This window comes from Lytechinus pictus, chromosome 5 (genome assembly GCF_037042905.1).
Source record: "Lytechinus pictus isolate F3 Inbred chromosome 5, Lp3.0, whole genome shotgun sequence".
NCBI lineage: Eukaryota > Metazoa > Echinodermata > Echinoidea > Temnopleuroida > Toxopneustidae > Lytechinus > Lytechinus pictus.
The window spans coordinates 20,991,718-21,011,503 of record NC_087249.1 but is presented as its reverse complement, the minus strand read 5'-3'; the positions used below and the strand labels follow the sequence as shown (position 1 = coordinate 21,011,503).

General features: G+C 36.1%; 1 protein-coding gene across 1 annotated transcript; it reads right to left on the bottom strand.

Annotated features, from left to right (window-relative positions):
• Positions 1–7,329: 7,329 nt before the first annotated feature.
• On the bottom strand, positions 7,330–18,613 carry LOC129261673 (glycine receptor subunit alpha-4-like; the record flags this gene model as incomplete). The annotated part of the gene is made up of 7 exons (XM_054899723.2): positions 7,330–8,006; positions 9,475–9,606; positions 10,410–10,639; positions 11,615–11,749; positions 12,194–12,276; positions 12,969–13,186; positions 18,539–18,613. Coding segments are annotated over 7 exons (1,320 nt in total), but the record flags the coding sequence as incomplete, so codon positions are not given.
• Positions 18,614–19,786: the final 1,173 nt, after the last annotated feature.

The following is a 19,786-nucleotide window of genomic DNA, read 5'->3' as shown; positions in this document are numbered from 1 at the left end:
CATGGGGATTTCTATAGCGACCGGGTGCACCTGCCGATTAACAAATACGATGACTCGTAAAGGGAGTAAATCTTGATATTTGAAGGTTTATTGAGGTTTTGTCTGATGTGATCTTGTAGAGGTCAGCGGAGTGTCAAACATGAAATTGCAGTAACAGGTGTCTACTTTAGAGAATGCATGGAACTGTGAAAACATGGGGCTTCTAAGTTCTAACAGATCTAGGTTAGATGAAAATAACAATGGTTCATACATGTTCACTTTTTCTTGTTCATCCTCACTTTCATTACCCCTGTTTCTGTCTCTGCTCCCACCACACTCCTTTCTCGATGTTTCCACAGTTTGTCCACCCCTCTGCCAAGCCTTGGACCTTACCCCCACCACGCCCCTTTCTCCCTGCTTCCACCATAGAGCTAATAGCTCCATGCTTCCACCTTACTCGAGACTAACAAAGAACGTGCGTGAAAGAGAAGACTGGAGTGAAATTATATTGTGATGAAATGAGAAACATGTGGTTACTTATCGGAAGTAGGAGTTTTGTACAGTCCGTTCAAAAGGTCGGGCAGTCGGCATCGTTGAACTTTTGAGGATCGATGTAGAAAAAAAAAAAATTCTGACAATTGTGCTGCGATGTTGACTTCACTCTTGATTCATAAAAGTTTAAAACGGAGACAGCACGCCTTGCACCTTTCCAGTGTTTTTGTTATTCAGTGGCAATGTTCAAAGTTGCTTTTATTAGGGAAACCTGTTATTCCTCTGTTTTCTCAAAGTATCTATATAATATGCCGGAGAAGGGATGGAGACCATGTTGAGAGCCAACCCAATAGCAGACATTGCTAAATGCATGTCCTCCCCACTGAAATCATGCCCCTATGGGATGGGGGTCTGGGGTGTCGGCCTTTATTTTTCTGTTTAGGTAAAACTCATGAGTGATCAGGCGATCTGTTTTTTTATTTTATTATTTATATTTGTTTTCATTGATTTTTCTGTTTATACTCCATGGTATATCCAGCAAATTCTAATTGCTCTTTATCTCTTTTAAAATCTATTCTCTAGGCGAGAGACCATTCCCTTGTAATTGGCAAGACTGCAACAAACGTTTTGCAAGATCTGACGAGCTGGCCCGACACTACCGAACACACACTGGAGAGAAGAGGTTTGCATGTCCACTGTGTGAGAAGAGGTTTATGAGGAGTGACCACTTGATGAAACATGCCAGAAGACATGCTGAGTTTCATCCGAGCATGATCAAGAGACCAGGTAGCGCAGCAAGTTCGTTAGCCAGTGAGGGAAGCCATTCCCCCTGCTCCAGTCCTGCACATTCCCCTTGAAGAACTCCAGCTCAAAGACACTAACGTGAGAAGCTCTTGAAGACATCCTGGAGACAACCATGGGGTGGTGTCCGGATCGACAGCTTTTAGATGCTGGGATCAGTATCTAAGGAGTCTTTGGATAAGAATTTCATCAGGGTAGACAGTCGTTTGTTGTGTGACCAAAGTCTTATCACCCTGCTGAGCCATACAAAAGGGACTTGATAAACCACAACATGCCAGCATGATACTTCTTTGATATGCAGTTGCTACAAGTTTTTGATAACTTTGATGAGTATGAAACATGTGATGTGTGGTCTATCTATTTATCTATGATATTATGATGCACACTAATATATATATATATTTATACATTTACTCATCCGTCGTAGTTTGTATTCTTATTTATGCTAGCCAGTAGCCAAGTCGATAACCTATACACATGATACAGATTTTGAATTCTAAACTTTGTTCAAATATTTGAACTGGTCAAGGATTTTATATTTGTACATTGTAGTTTGAGTACATGTACATGGTGCAAATAGTCTATTTGCAAGTAATATTGATATCATTTTGGGACATTCATCCCAGAACAAGAAATGCGATTTTACAATCTTCTGTAGTGGTGCTATCCTATTATACAAAGGAATGGGTTTCATGGGAAGAAGAATTATTTGCAATGCAGTATTCAAAGTTGACAGAATTAGCAAGGCAATAATTTAAGATTTTTTTTTTGTAAAGAGGCAGAGTTTTGAAATTATTCACAGAAGCTTGGTTGGCAGGACATTAATTCCTTCATTATGGCTTTTTTTTTTCGGTTTTTTTTTACACTTTAACGTAAAAAAAAATGGCTGCAAAATTGTTCACCTTAAAGTCAATGTAAGTCATCCAGACCTGGTCATCAAATTTATCTTTACCTATCGATGGTCCGTTTTTAGAGATATATGTTATGGCCTGTAATTCCTTATAATGTTATGTAAGGCTCTAAAAAGATGTATTCACAAAGTGATTTTTCGCAATTGAGGCACAGCAATGTATAACTTATGCCAAAGCAAAAAAAAAAAAACGAATTTAACGCTTGCACATGCTCCGATTGTATTGTTACTACATGTACTTATATACATCGCTTTTGGTTACAGGCCAGCACTTTTATGCGAATCCATCGAGAAATATTTTATGCAATTTTCCGAAATTTTTGAATTTTTTCTTTGTCGTTGTAGATAATCTTAGAGCTTGGATAGAAATCTATTATTATCATTTAAAACAAAATCATACAATAGTACTGAATAGTCATGAAATATGTTTACTTGCATATTATAACTTCATTTTTTATTGTTAGTAAATATTCTGTAGAGATATATATTGCTTATAGTGCCTAAGGGAACAGTGACTAGACAGAACAAAGTCATAAATGCATTTTATATTTACATGTACACTATTAGAAATGACAGTTGCTAATTTTGCAACGTTGCTTGAGGGATACCCGACATGTTTTGCACTTCTGACAAACACTGCTTGTTTTCCAACTTTCTTTCCAGTATTTTCTCTCTTTCTCCATGAAAGATCTTTCCAATATTGCTTGCTTCTTCCTTTATGATATACATAGAATCTTTTGTGATATATATCTATGCTCACCGTTTTGTGTTTTACTTTGACTTGTTAAACAATGCATTGAAGGGGTAGTGTGGTGGGTGTATTTATCTATTTAAATGTTTTTTGCCAGGACATTGTTCATAGTCATATTTATTGTTATGCATCGATCAGTATTTAGCCATTTTGATGAGAGATTTAGATAATGATCGCTGGAAAATAAGATGCCAAAAAGAGAAAGGGATGTGTTCCCTTTCCTTTTTTCAATCGCTCGGAGAATTATTTCATTTTCCTAGATTCAAACGGTTCATTATCAAGATGTTCAAAAGAAAATCGAGGCTGAAATCATATAACTAAGAAGACGTTTATTTCTGACTGGAAGTTTCATAAATGAAATCATTGATGTTATTTTTGTAATTAATTAAAGATGCATCCTGATTTACATTCATTTCTATTACATGGATTTTATTTATGTGGCAAATTGTCACAAAGAACGGCTATGAACTTAAATAATCTTATTTTCCAACGATACATATATTTTTTGTGCAAGTGAGATAATCATTAATCACTTTGTTTATACATGTGATATATATTTATTTTTTAAGTCGTATCTTGCAGTGACGTACATTTAACCGTTCGTTTTCTATTTTGTTTTGTTTTGCTTGCTTTAAAGGTCAAGTCCACCCCAGAAAAATTATGATTTGAATAAATAGAGAAAAATCAAACTAGCAAAACGCTAGAAATTTTCATCAAAATCGGATGTAAAATAAGAAAGTTATAACATTTAAAGTTTCTCTTATTTTTTTTACAAAACAGTTATACGCACGTCTCAGTGACATACAAATGAGACAGTCGATGATGTCCATCACTTACTATTTCTTTTTTTTTTATTGTTTGAATTATACAATATTTCATTTTTTACAGATCTGACAGTAAGGACCAACTTGACTGAACAATATAGTATTAAACAATGCTAATTCCACATGTTCAGGGAGGAATTAATCTGTGTTTCACTTGACAATGAGGAGAAAAAAATCGAATATTTCATATAATAAAATACAAAAGAAATAGTGAGTGGATGACGTCATTGGTCTCCTCATTTGCATACTTACCAGGATGTGCATATAACTGTTTTGTGAAATTAAGCGAAACTTTAAAATATCATACGAGTAACTTATTTTAACATCCGATTTTGATGAAATTTTCAGTGTTACGCTTGTTTGATTCTCTTTTTATTCAAATCAACTTAAGGTTGGGATGGACTTGTCCTTTAAATATTCTAGACAAAATCGCTGAGCGAGTTTTGGGCTAGAAAAGGGCATACTATCTTATGATGCCGTGTTTATTTGTTAAAGAGTAGTGGAAGTGGAGAATGTTTCATATTCGTGTTGTCTCGGAGAACGGGATATTGATTGGTGCCAAATATTTGAAACGGGATGCAAAATTGTTTTGCAAGTAGATGGAGCTGTAAGAAAAACTGCATATCACTATGAAAAGCTATTGCATAAGAAGAGGCGTAGGGAATTATTGATATCATAGTGATATTGAACAGTCTTTGCGTCTTTAAATTTCGCAGAATGTTACGTTCGTGTTTGTTTGTTTTTACAAATGGCTCACGCTTCACGAGAATTTCAGTGAAGAAAAGTTGCTTTCGGAGTTGAACAATCATTCAGGGATTTACGGGACGCGCGAGGTATCGGACTGGGTAGTTACCAACGACAGAGGGCAGTATTTGACCAAATACGTTTTTGTCATAAACATGTTTCTAAAATTTTAACTATATCGTGTCCGATTGTTGTCAAATTACAGAGCTTTAAAAAGTGATAGAAAACATGTTTAGTGGCCAGATTTGTACCAACCACACCTTATTGCTTTAATGTACAATATTTTGAAGTCTATTTTGTTTGAATGACAATTTTTTGTTTCTTTTTGTATTGTCATTCGATAATATACGATTAAGGCTTATAATAACAGTACTCAGTTTTCAAATAGATATATAATTTCAGATCTACGCGTTTATATCTCATCAATAGTAGAGTGTCATATATGAATTAAACAAATGAATTTTTAGTATTTGGTCTATAAACAGACCCTTGGTGTCTTGAACAATAAACCTTCATGTAACGAGTTGTGTTACAGCAAAATATGACATCTTGCTTGGTATAAAGAAAGGCAGTATGCAAGAGTCGGTCTTATGGTACACGAAATCAATTTGTTACAAATCGTATACCTTTATTTTGCTGTGCCAAAGTCCGAAAGGGTCAACGGTATGTTGTGACAAACACAATAATTAAGTTGGGTTGAGAGATGAACTGATCAGTTTTTGCGTGGTGGAAATAATGAGATGGATGTATGACATGTAAGACGAACTGTTATGCAACACCATTACAATAAATCCACACAAACCTTGTGAAACAAATACCTCATAAGATGCTATAAATAAATTTCAAATAGAGAGTTCTATGGACCTCGTATACTTGTAGTGGCTGGGATCAATAACTTTATGCGTTATTTGAAATCTTTAACTAGAATTGATTTTTTTGTAATAAAAAGATAAGCATGTATATGGATGGCGCAGGAAGCAGATTTTATGTATGCGAAAAGAGTGTTGTTATGCTGCACCGGTATTAGGAGGAAGTTTAAAGAAGATGAATAAACTTTGAAAAGTCGGTTTTACATTTCATAAGAAATACTTAATCTGTTCGTTTGGTTTATTTTGTGTGATATTTGGATGTGTAATTGTATGCCGGGGATGGATGTGATTCCGCGTGAGTGACGAGACGCCTGGGCAAATGTTGCAGGTGGCTAACTTCTGTATTTCATACCCGTTAGACTTGATATTATAGAGAGATTCAAGGAGAGTTTACTCTCCAGAAAAACAAATGAAAATTAGAGAAAAGGGGCACAATTGTGAGGAGGGGTGAATGAGGTGGTAACAAAACATGTGTTTTGATATACGCACCCCGAGAGATCATAGAGGGGGGGGGGGATGGGGGAATAAAGAAGAAAGTGAGAAGTAACAAAACATGTGTTTTGATATACGCACCCCGAGAGATCATAGAGGGGGGGGGATGGGGGAATAAAGAAGAAAGTGAGAAGTAACAAAACATGTGTTTTGATATACGCACCCGGAGAGATCATAGAGAGGGAGGGGGGGGGGTGGGAGATGGGGAAATACAGAAGAAAGTGAGAAGAGCTGCGAGGAAATGGGAGGATGTGAGTGGGAAACACGATGGGCCAACCCGGGTGAATGGAGCAATTATATTATGATTACTCATAATGGTAATTGAAACAACTTAATATATATTCTGACTCTATTTTGGCTGTTGCAAAAGTCGCACCAATGAATTCCACTGCAGACCGTTCAAAGCTAAATAGTATTTCCAATTATTATCATCGGTCGGTTTGGAGTTTGTGTTTGTTGGTATGACTGTTACATTAAAGGGGAAGTTCACACTGACAGCAGAAAATAATAATAAAAAATATGGCCTTATTGGTGAAGGTTTGAGGAAAATCCACCAAAGATTACGAAAGTTAGTAGAATTCTAATATTTTTAAATCTTTAAAGGATTTTCCTCAAACCTTCACCAATATTTTTTAATTATTTGTTTCTGCAATTTTTACAAGAAGCTTTCCGTCAGGGTGAACTTCCCCTTTAAAAGTTATTCGATTTTATTTGTGACGTCACATGTGAGCAGCTGATCTCATGTCTCGTGAATTTAAAATAATCAATGAAATGTCAATTTCTCAACCAAAAAAAATGAAAATGGGTTTTCTTGTTCCTTTCCTATATCAACAGACAAATTATTTCTCACCCGATCCTGAAAGAAGAACATTGTTTAGTCCATCATGAACCATTCAAAATAACATGGGGCAGCTGCTCGTATATCACGTCACAAGTTAACCCCCCAAAAAATCTTATAACTGTTAATCTTTTATTTTCCTCAAACCTTCAACAATATTTTTTTACTATTTTTTTTGCCATTTTTATAATAAACTTTTCGTCAGGGAGAAATTCCCCTTTAAGCATGATCTTATTACGGAGAACCAAATGGAAAATGAATCCCGCAAAATATGTTTGAATTATCAACATTTTTCAAATAAAAATCATATCGATATATTATTTTCAGTGAATTCAACTTTCACTGATAAATCTCATTCAAGAAGTAACTGTTAAACAAAATGAAATTCTGGATACAACAATTCAAACAGAAATCGGCTAAATTTGTTTATAATACATAATTTTTATATTTTCTTTATAATACATATATTTTGTTTATAATACATACATTTTGTTTATAATATTTATGTTTTATTCATTGATGCTGATTGAACAAGATGTCCTTTTTGTATTCACTTGTTTAACGGTTTCATGAAAAACATGTACACATATTGAGAAATTCTATTGCTTCTGATTATTTTACCCTCTTAAAAATGAATGGGGAAAACGCATACCTGTGAAACAGTGTATTACTGCAACCGACTGGTTGTCATGAATCTATTATCATGTTATGTCAGTTTATGTCACAACTTGTATATCAATCATCTCAAAGTTTCAAATATACAATAAGGCATGTACTTTTTATCCAATTGCTTTATTAAAAAAATATTGTTGAGCTGACACATAAAGCTGAGTTACTGGCATAAAACTGATTACTACAACTATAAATCGCCAACAGAATGCGATACAAATTTCTCGTCGTTCGCAAGATAAGCGGGGGTATAATGCGGTGGCATATAATATGCCCAAAAGCAAATATTGAAAATTGCAAATCCAATTGGGAAAAGCCATCTACAAAACAAATCGATCAGGTGCGTTTCTCCTGGGAGGGCGCGACAGTGGTCCAATATTGATGCCTCTTGACCCCGCTTGTCAGAGGTATCCTTCCCTTGCACCGACACATCTAAACGACTCGTCGGCCTCGATGTCGTCTGCAACGGGGTTTGTGGTTTGTTGTCGAGAGATGGCGCTGTTGCTATTGTTCGTAATTCACCGGTTGTTGCATCTCGCCGTATGAGCTGATTTTGTGAAGGTGTTGGATGAGACGACGAAATGTTATAGAGTGATCCATGGTTAACCTCCGATATATTCTCTTGAATTGGAGGATCCTGAAATGATAATCATGGTAACGATGATTATTAAAAAAATGGAATTGGATCGCAACTCAAATCATGAACAAACTGGTGGATTACGTCCACCATAACTTCAAGAATTAAGTTCCTATACAGTCATGGCAACGATAGCCCATCGAGATCATTTATTGATATGTTGGTTGATTGATTGATTGGTTGGTTGGTTGATTGATTGATTGATTGATTGATTGATTGATTGATGGATGGATTGATTGATTGATTGATTGATGGATGGATGGATGGAAGGATTGATTGATTGATTGATTGAGATTGATTGATTGATTGATTGATTGGTGGATAGATTGATGTATGGATAGATGGATGGATTGATCTGAATGATGGATTGATTAAAAGATGGATAGATAGCATTGGTCATGTTGGTAGAACGTTGATTGTAAATGGATTGAGAATATAATTCATAATTCATCTTCAAAAGATGTTCATAGAGGCTGGATAGACAGAGGAATCGACAGAATTAATATTGACAGACCAAAGAATGAAAGAATGAATTAATTCATTTACTGACTGACCAACTGATCAGCAGATTCGTCAACACAGTTAAAACAATGATCAATCAAACATGAATGACATTTGTTCATAAAGGCTGGATAGACAGATGAATCGATAAAATTAATTGACAGACCAAAGAATGAAAGAATGAATTAATTCATTTACTGACTGACCAACTGATCAGCAGATTCGTTAACACAGTTAAAACAATGATCAATCAAACATGAATGACGTTTGTTCATAAAGGCTGGATAGACAGATGAATCGATAAAATTAATTGACAGACCAAAGAATGAAAGAATGAATTAATTAATTTACTGACTGACCAATTGATCAGCAGATTCGTCAACACAGTTAAAACAATGATCAATCAAACATGAATGACGTTTGTTCATAAAGGGTGGATAGACAGATGAATCGATAAAATTAATTGACAGACCAAAGAATGAAAGAATGAATGAATTCATTTACTGACTGACCAATTGATCAGCAGATTCGTCAACACAGTTAAAACAATGATCAATCAAACATGAATGACGTTTGTTCATAAAGGCTGGACAGACAGATGAATCGATAAAATTAATTGACAGACCAAAGAATGAAAGAATGAATTAATTAATTTACTGACTGACCAATTGATCAGCAGATTCGTCAACACAGTTAAAACAATGATCAATCAAACATGAATGACGTTTGTTCATAAAGGCTGGATAGACAGATGAATCGACAGAATTAATATTGACAGACCAAAGAATTAATGAATTAATGAATGAATAAATACATTTATTAATTAATTTGCTGACTGACCAACTGATCAACAGATTCGTCAAACAGTTAAAAGTGTATTAATCAAACATCAAACACTTCATCCATCACCATCATTATTCATCAAAGTATTGATTGATTGATTGATTGACAACGAATTTATTCTGACCTGTTTTGGTATGATAGCTAGGACTCTCTGTTTGGTCTTCTTCGGAGAAAGAGAAAGATGATGAACCAAAGCGTATTCGAGGAGGGAACCGATGACGAAAAGAAGACACGATGTATACCATACATCAATCGCCTGTAGAATAAAATCAAGAATAATATAATAATTACAGGCAGGTAATAGTGCTGGAGCCCGTTTCATAAAGGACTTGCAACTGTTGTAACTTTGCCATTGTGGCATCTACCATGGTAACCCTGACGACCTTGACGACGTGCATAACTATTTTCACAAAATATTGCTAAACTTTGAAATTCAATAACTTTGTTATTTGTTATCCGATTTTGATGAAATTTTCATCATTTTGCTCCATGAAGTTTACTCTTTTTATTCAAATATAAATATACTCAGCCCGGAGCATCCCTTTAAGCTAGTGAGGGGATGCGTTTAAAAAGTCAAAAGTACTTGTACTCGTGAAACTGGTCTTAAACAGCAGTTAAATTAAGATGGTGTGGTGTCATTAAAATGGTCCCAACCTAACGTAACATTGTCTTCATGGTCTTGATAATGAATGGGGTCTAAGAATGGGTCTATTGATCCATGTTAAAACTTCAAACTTTGAATTCATAAATAATTATGATAGAGGTAGTCACTTCACTGTCAGTGATAGTGGGAGCCCCTCTCCTGTTTTCCTTTCAACCTGTTCCTCTTCCCTCCTACGTTTCTCCTCGTTTCACCCTACTGCTCCACATCCCCGTCCTCTTCTTTCTCCTGATCCTCCTCCATTCCTCTTCCACTTCTCTTTATCTTTGTATATCATTTATCTTAAGGCTTAACTGATTTTGATAAATTACATGCCGAACCGGGGGAAGGGGTAACAGTGTTTCTCCGATACAGTCCCCCTTTCCCTCTTCTCATTCCCGCCTACAAATGCTACATACCTTGAGATATGATACGGGCGGTATATCGAGCCTGACACCGTTGGTCTTGGAGATGACGGAGAGGATGATGGTGACACCGAGACCTACCCTAGCTGGAGAGGCTCGTACATCGATCCAGAAGGTTACCCATGATACCATTACCAAGGCGATACTCGGGATGAATGCTTGCAGCATGTAATAACCCAGGGTACGCTCCATGGTAAACTGGGCTCGGATACAGGAGAATATCCCTATCCGGTATTCAGAGAGAAAATGATTACAATAGAAAAAAGGCAGACCTGATGATGATGGAGATGATGGTGATGATGGTGATGATGATGATGATGATCATTATGATCATGATGATCATGATGATGATGATGAGGAAGGTAGTGGTGGTATGGAGGTGGTGATAATGACGACGGCGATGATGATGATTATGATGATGTTAAATACGATGATGATGATGATGGTGATGATGGTGATGATAGTGATGATGGTGATGATGGTGATGATGGTGATGATGGTGATGATGATGATCATGATGATCATGATGATCATGATGAGGAAGGTAGTGGTGGTATGGAGGTGGTGATAATGACGACGACGACGATGATGATGATGTTAAATACGATGATGATGATGGTGATGATAGTGATGATGGTGATGGTGATGACGATATAATGATGATGTTGACGTGATGATGAATATGTTGATGATGATGATGAGGGAGGTAGTGGTGATATGGAGGTGGTGATAATGACGACGACGATGATGATGATGATGATGGTGATGATGATGATGTTAAATACGATGATGATGATGGTAATGATGGTGATGATGATGATGGTGGTGATGATGATGATGATGATGGTGATGATGATGATGTTGTTCATGATGATTATGGTGGTGACGATATAATGATGATGTTGACGTGATGATGAATATGATGATGATGATGATGGTTACGGTGATACATCATTAGAATGTTGTTACAACGAAAGGCAAAGGGATTGTCACCTTATCAGTCCTGACGGAGACGATTATTGAAAAGGTAAGTCCATAATAAATTGTTATGAAGGCTTTGTTTGGTCCGGTGGTATTAGGTTTACATTGTGATAGAATCGAGTAAGTTGCCGAAAATCGATGAGCGCCATCTACCGTCTATTAAATTATAGTTGACAAAGACTGCCAAAAATCAAACAACACACGATAAGATTACTAACCATTATAATGCTGTTCAGTACAATCGAAGAAATCTACACCAGTCAAAACATACTGGGGTAATTTCAAATGGTCACTGTGAAATTCCATCTTCTGATCACCCCACATGAAGACCAAAAAATTCGTCGTTAGACCAACTGAAAGAAAGAAATATTCATCTTTTGTTGTAGAGTGGAAAATTGAAAACACATGGATATGAGACCAAACAATGCGCTATATAACACGCTCATGGGAGAAACATTTACCTTACAAATCGATAAATTATTCGTTAAAAATGTGTAAGATGATTGCGTATGCATGTTAGGCCCTATTTGGTTCAATTTAACAGATGGGCCGCAGAACGCGGGTTTGAATGGGGCCTGAGTCGAAATTGGGGGGTGTCCAAGAAAAAAAAAAAAAACAACAACACGACAATCAGATGGTAGTTTTTACATTTTTATACACTTTTTAATGTGAGGGCTGAAGCCCCAGCCCCCCTTGATTCAGCGGCCTCTAACACATTATCTGTTAACTTCACATACTGTATAGGTACATGTAGTAGGGAATAACTTTAAAAGAGTTTGTGGTAGGCCTATACTCACAGCTTTGTAGATCCAGGTTGCATTTTTGATAATCCATTGGAAAACGATGAAAATCCATATTGCATGATAACTTGAGAGATAATCTGTATATACAAAAAAATGTAAATAGGACCAAACGTGTTTTTTTTACTAGAACTACGATACTTCATTGTAAGCATGCATGTCATGTTAAACATTTCACATGTAATTTTTCCGAAATACGATATTTGTAGTGATAGCGTAAAGAGAAATGGTCAGCACAGTCGAGAAAAAAGGCAATATGAAAAGGCGGAAGATAATTCAAAGAACGTACGGTATACTATATATACAACACCCACGTTTTTTTTCATAATTCAAACTTACTTTTTGAGTCGCCATTCCCCTCTGTAGATACAGGCTCGAACTTAGAATGGGTGCCCCCAAGCCCCCAAATAAAAAAAAATAGGGTCCTGTGATATAATGTGACCTCTTTGGCACTGATAATTTGAGTAAGCCTTGACTAAGTGTCAGGGGCCGCGGAAATACTAGGGGGGGCTTCAGCCCCCCCCCCACTTTTTTCCAAAACCGTGTACAGAAACGTAAAAATTACCTTATGATTGTGATTTTTGCATGGTCAGCCCCCCCCCCCTTTGGCTCAGCCCCCTACTTTTGGCTCAGCCCCCCCCCCCCCCACTTTAAAAACTGTTCCGCGGTCCCTGAGTGAGGCAATAATTAATTTATTTTTACTATTTTTTTTTTGGGGGGGGGTGGCCTTAATGTTTCTTAAATGTCTTTTGTTATTTGACCTTAACAATACCTTTGTGAGAAAGTGATGTTCCCTTCCGGGTCAATTGTGACCAACTGGTTTTGGTGTGAGATGTGATGCAGAAGTGTTTCTTTAGCGTTACCGATGATGAGATTCGGATGCCATAGTTTGTCAACCAGATACGCCGAGGGGGGTAGGGTCAAAGTTCGATTGAAGGTCAACCGGGGGTCATACCATCTCTGGTGAATGGTTGCTGTGATCGTGTAGTCCTGACATAGGAAGACGATTGTAAAAATTAAAAGCCATGTCTAATCCAGCATCAACTTCATTTAAATATATAGACTAACAGCATAACCAATGATAACAATGAAAATGCTATCAAAATCGGATTTGAAATAAGAAAATCGTGTAATTTCAAACATTATTTTTGCCCTTGGTTTCACCTATGTATTTATTTATTCTGAAAATGTGTGTCCTTTATGCTACAATGTCACTGGTTTTGCTGCAACGTCTCATATCATAGAATCATAATTAAGCTTATAACGACTAATCATTTAAGTTTGTTAGACCATCGACCATGTCGACGTTCAAAATGCTGAATTGGTTAATGACACCTTTGCTTAATTATCGTTTGCTTTTTACCGAATACAATGAAATATCAATATGACCATGTAATCTTGTTATAGTTGTTGATTATAGTTTCATTTTACATGTATATACTTTCCAGGTGAGGAGGTTCGCGGTATATGTTTTCTTTTGTGTGCCTTACTTTATAGTATTAATGATTTGAAGTGCAATAAATTCTTTATCAATTTATCAATATTTGTACATTTCAACCACCAGGCATAAATGAGGAAGGCGGGAGGAAGGTCGGTTACTAGTCAAAAGCTTGTAAAAATTAAATCACTAGGCATACCCGTTGGGTCCAAATAAACTTGGGCTTTCTTCTCCCATGAGTGATAAACGTCAAATTCAGTATCCTGCTTAAAAAGTTTTACCTGTGGAATATTATACATGCCTGTGTGGGCGTGGTTTTGGGTGTGTATGTGTGTCCTTGTTGTACATTTTGTGACAGTGGATGTATTTCGTGGGCGTTGTGGATGATGTTGTGGATGATGTGGGTTCAATGGATGTGTAAGGTTGCGGGTATTTCAAAGGATATAGTCCTACTTGGCGAGGAGGAGGTGTACTGGTTACCCATCAACAAACCAAGCAGAATTCACGTAGGGTCCTATCCCGGGCGCGGGAAGGGCAGGGGGAGGGGGCTTGATCCCGAGGGGGGGGGGTATATGCTTTGTACACTCCTATCCTATGCCTCAGAGATTACTTAGTATATCCCGGAGTTTATCTCGATCTGCTTTTGATTGGCCTTCATTATTAACAACTCGTTAAAAGAAAGATGTTGATTGTCATGCTTATATTTCTATCGATGTGTAAATACGTCGGCCTTGTTTACGGAATTATTTGAAATAGTATAGAATGGTTCATTTTCCAATGCAAGATTATTTTTTTCCTCTTCTCGAAGTTCTAATATACCCCAACGGCCCAGAACGTCTCCTCATCGCACACATCGGAGGCCGAACGCGGTCTATCAGCCATCATCTCTTTACAAATCGTACGCGCGGATCCCCAGACAGCGTTATGAATGGGAGGGCTATTATCTCACGATCTAGAGGGTAAGATATATAATTTCATGTTTAATTTGATACCTTATGTACTAACCAAAATAGTGTTTCAAATCAGTAGCTAAGTTTATCCAGCTGGATGAAGATTGACCGAACGTCGCTGTATAGGGCCTACCACAATCATAGCTCGCGAGAACGTTTACCAGTCACGGTATACTACACAGCCAAGATATCTCGGTAGACGTATACAAAGAATTTTCCCCTGGACGTATACTACTGTACTGTGTGCTGGCTTCATGCCGCTGTAAACACGGGAGTATTGTAGCCATTTGGCCCATTTCGAGCTAGGAAGATTAGGGAAAGCAGGAAATTAGGTGTTTGGCATGCTGGTCACATAATATGGAAAAGTGTAGGAAAACTAAATGCTGTATTTACCAGTACGGTGTCTGCATAGCTCGTGAATGGTAATTCAGATGACTGTGAAGTGTGAGGACCCGCAATCAATGCAATATCATTCCGTAATAATAAACTTGCAAGGCAGTCTACCTAGATACCAGTCCTCTGCCTTATATCATGCCTCATATCTTCTTTATCGTGCGTGTCTTGATATTCCCTCCCAAAATATCTAAGACTATAACTATAAGCTCATAATCCCTCCTATATAAAATTTTGGATAGTTTTGATAGCATCTATTGATAACTAAATATGAAGATACATGAATTGCCATAATTATTATATGAATTGAACAGAGAAAAGAAAATCCGATTATATTGATTTGTTATCAGATTTTGATGAACTTAACAGCAAATTGCCTCGTGAATTTTACTTTTTTTTTATTAAGATTACTATATTCACCCCGGAGTACTCCTTTAGTTTCAGGGCCGTTGTGGAAAGCAGCTCTGAAACTGACATTAATCAATAATTTGAACATGACAATCCCTGATTCCTTATATTTTTCTAATTTGGATGATTGGCCCTTCACTTTTTCATCATGATACATTTCCTTTATTGTATATTATTTCGATTTTTCCTAATATAGGGCATTGATGTTTTATATCCATAAATATATATAGCCATATGCAATATTTACCAGTACATGCTTATGGTGTGTCGTTGCGTCTTTATATGAGAAAGTGATATACGATCCATGCATGAATTTTGTGAGCTCTTACATCATGCATATAGGTGAATATACTGTATATATTTTTCTGCGACGATCTGCGTTCTCTTATTATGCAGGTAGTTTTGTCACAATTACTGGTATAACAAATGTATCTCAAATGTTTCAGTAAAGGCGCTAGCCCCAGACCTAATTGATTCCAAGAAACGTGTATTCATAATTAATACACATTATAGCTCCACGAAGTGTCATCATGAAAATCAAAATATATCCCGAATTAGTATGTTTCCTTGAAAGATAAATTGGAAGGTTTTTGTATAATATTATTGTTTATGTTCATTCAAAATGTGATTTTGCGATATAGGATTAGGAATCATATTTGAATTTTCTCAATAAATGGGATACTCTTCTCGTTTTCCAAAATATGAACCTGTATTCCCATTACCCGATTATATTATAGTGATGAAAAATGTCAGGTCGCAGTTCCGAAATTCGCATAATATTTCGGAACATGCAACCATCAACATGCAATACTTAAAATCGCTGTAACTTTGAAGTTTTGTATTCATTTTTTTTTTATAAACGTTTTAATTTTGCTTGGTTGATAATCGTTTGAACTTTCAACTTAACTTCTATTTTGATAGAAGAAAGGGTGGGTAAGTACGAATCGAGGTTAATGTACAGTATTGACAAAATAAAAATTAAATGAAAATTTTTGTTTGCTGTTGCATTTAGTGGAATGAAAGGCGCCGGGAGGGGCTGCTTATGACAAACCTTTGTGAAGATTTCAGGGTTGGAAATTTCCAGGGAAATTCTCGCCCAGGCGGGCAATACTGGGCAAAACTTACAGAACCTGGACAGTATTTTAAGGGATGGTCCGGGCTGAAAATATTTATATCTTAATACATAGAGTAGAATTCACTGGGCAAAATGCAAAAAATTTCATCAAAATCGAATAATAAATAATAAAGTTATTAAAGTTTAAAATTTAGCAGTGTATTGTGAAAACAGTTGTCATGAATATTCATAAAGTGGGCTGATGATGTCACATCTCCACTTTCCGTTTTCTTATGTTATTACATAAAATCATAATTTTTTCATTATTTCATACTTGTGTGAATAATTTTTCTCCCTTATAATGAAATAAGTTGCAGCAATAAATATCTAGTGCACTAAATCAGTTGTCAATCCAATTTTTCTAGTTCTTGGAGGAAAAAAATCGAATAAACTTAATTTCACATAATAAAATACAAAAGAACAAGTGGAGATGTGACATCATCAGCCCACCTAATGAATATTCATGACGACTGTTTTCACAAAATATTGCTAAAATTTAAAATTCAATAACTTTGTTATTTGTTATCCGATTTTGATGAAATTTTTGGCATTTTGCTCAGTGAATTCTACTCTATTTATTAAGCTATACATACTTTCAGCCTGGACCATCCCTTTAAGATGTATAGGAAGGTACATAGGAATCTTCGAATACCCACGAGAAACACCTGTGCAATACCTGAAAATATTCCAGAAGTATATTCCTATATAGTATTTCCCTGCATTTCCAACTATTATTAAAATTTCCAACTATTATTAAAACTAAGTTCCAACTATTAAAAACATTATCGAGACGGTATTTACCGGCATACAGTATTTCCTTCTCCGACCAACCCTGCGATACATGCAAGGAATGAACGGGGTTCTTGGGCTGTTTCATATTCACTAATTTGTTGCAATTAAGCCTCGGACTATAGTTTTTGCGATGAACGTAAAGGCGTTTGAGTGGTTTCTTTAATAGGCCTTTACCATTTTGTTTAAGGGGGAATCCAGCCCCAATTAAAAACTTGTTTTTATAAGAAAAGGAAAAATCAGACAAGTTGATAGGTGAAAGTTTGAACAATATTGGACAAACAACAAGAAAGTTATGATTTTTTAAAAGTTGTAAATATTGGTAATCACTATACCCATGGAGACTTCGAAGTGGCTGCATATGGGATGTCATAGTGATGTAAGGCAAGGACTACTCTTCCATGTACTCCAATACATATTATGGCTAAATTGTCATTTTCCCCAAAAGTTTTATTTCAAATTATATTTTTCTTTCATGAGGACATAAAACAATACACTACCTGGATTATATTTAGATTACTGCCCCAGGGGAATGGGTACTTAGGAGAAAACCACAAATCTCTGATAATAAAGTACATGGCCTATGGGGAAGTTGGCCTTGCCCCTTGTCATAATTTACTTACCCAGTTGCCAATTTGAAATCTACATACTATTAGTGATTTCAATTTAAAAGCAGCTATAACTTTCTTATTGCTTGTCCGATTTCTTTCAAACTTTCGCCATTCTGTTTAATTTATTTTTGTCCTTCCCAACACAACATGTTATGGCTAAGGCTGGATTCCCCTTTAAGAACAACAGTGTAAAGATCAGAAAACAAATCATTGAAACGAGAGAACATGTAATCAAACTCGCTCGTCCTCATCCGTTGGTATACTAATGTCAATACGACATATTATGATTTTATTGCTTCCTACATTTACATTAATATGGACTTTGAAAATGATATAATTGGGACGATCTGTCACCAAAAAATACCGAATCACGTCCCTAATAATTTGATAATCAGAGTCAGACAATGATAAAGTAATGATACAAGGAGTCAAGGACCAAGGGTATATAACGATTATCAATTACTGGCCTTATGCTCTTGAGCAATAGGCATATCATCTTATAATTGCTCCACGCATATCCACTGAGATGATAATGAGAATAATAACAGCAATAATAATATAATTCTATATACATGTATAATACACATATATATAATCGGTCATATCTCATATTTTCGTCTAGTCTACTTTAGTCCTTACCAGATTTTTCTCATCGATGCCATCTAAGCTTGCTAGGAAAACGTCGATGTATATGTTAACTGGATCTCCTATATATCAAAACAAACAAAGCAACTTTTTATTTATCTATTGTTATCCAGCAAATATAGTCATGATGATAGAAGTCTGTCTAATAGCTCCATGATAGAAGTATAGTAAGTCAAATAATGACGATGATGATGAATAAATGATCGCAAGAATTGTACTATACTGTATATTGTTTGCTCTAATTAACTAGTTAGAACTATTTTTTGTGTAAATATTCTTTACATGTATATAATTCCTAACAATATTATTGAACTGGAAGTACCGAAATCGATTTCTTATGTGTTTATTGATTTTTTAAATTTGTTTTTTAACCTTGTTTTCTTGGGTTTTTTTTTCTCAACAAAATTCGCCGGCGACAATATTTCAGTCTTAAATAGCATTAACAGGGTTGCCAGTCATGGAAAATCCTTGAAAATTTGTGGTCATGGAAAATCAGGTAAAAGTCCGAGAATTTTGAAAATTTGTGAAAAGTCATGGAAAGGGGATTTTGGTCATGGAAAAGTCATGGAACTGCATTTACCTCTTGGCTATGGCAGCTTTCCAGTTTGTTGTGTCTCGCAACTCTCATACTCTGTGTGATCATACTCTGCTATTATAATTGGTGTTCATGAGGGGAGGTGGAGGGCGGAGGCCATCATAACGTTTCTGATTTTGGAAACCGTGCCAGAAAGGAAGTCATGGAAAGCAGCAATTTAGTCATGGAAAAGACACGGAAAAGTCATGGAATTCTGTTTTCAAATTTCTGTGGGAAACCCTGTGTTTAAGTGACTGTTGTCAGTAAAAAACAAAAATAATCACCCATTTATGAAATGTGTTGACATTAATTTTTGGTATGGCATACTCTTACATAATAATGATAATAAGGTAGCCACGACAGCTCTTATGAACTGTTCACCAAGCGGGTCCTGTAGAATGTTATTATTACCCTTCTCCATTCTAATACGCCGAATCCCATGACTCTGCCGGGGATCGAACCCACAACCTTCAGTTCTTGAGGCAGACTCTACCACTATCATAATTTTGCGTATATTTCATAACCGCAAATTTGGTAACAAAAGTTGCGCGAGGCTTGAAAGTAAAAAGTCAGCTACCGGCGCGGTAAAAAAAAAAAAAAAAAAAAACTCGCGGCGAATTTATCGCGAAAAATGTCGAGAGGGGGACCATAATAGTCCCAGTGACTAT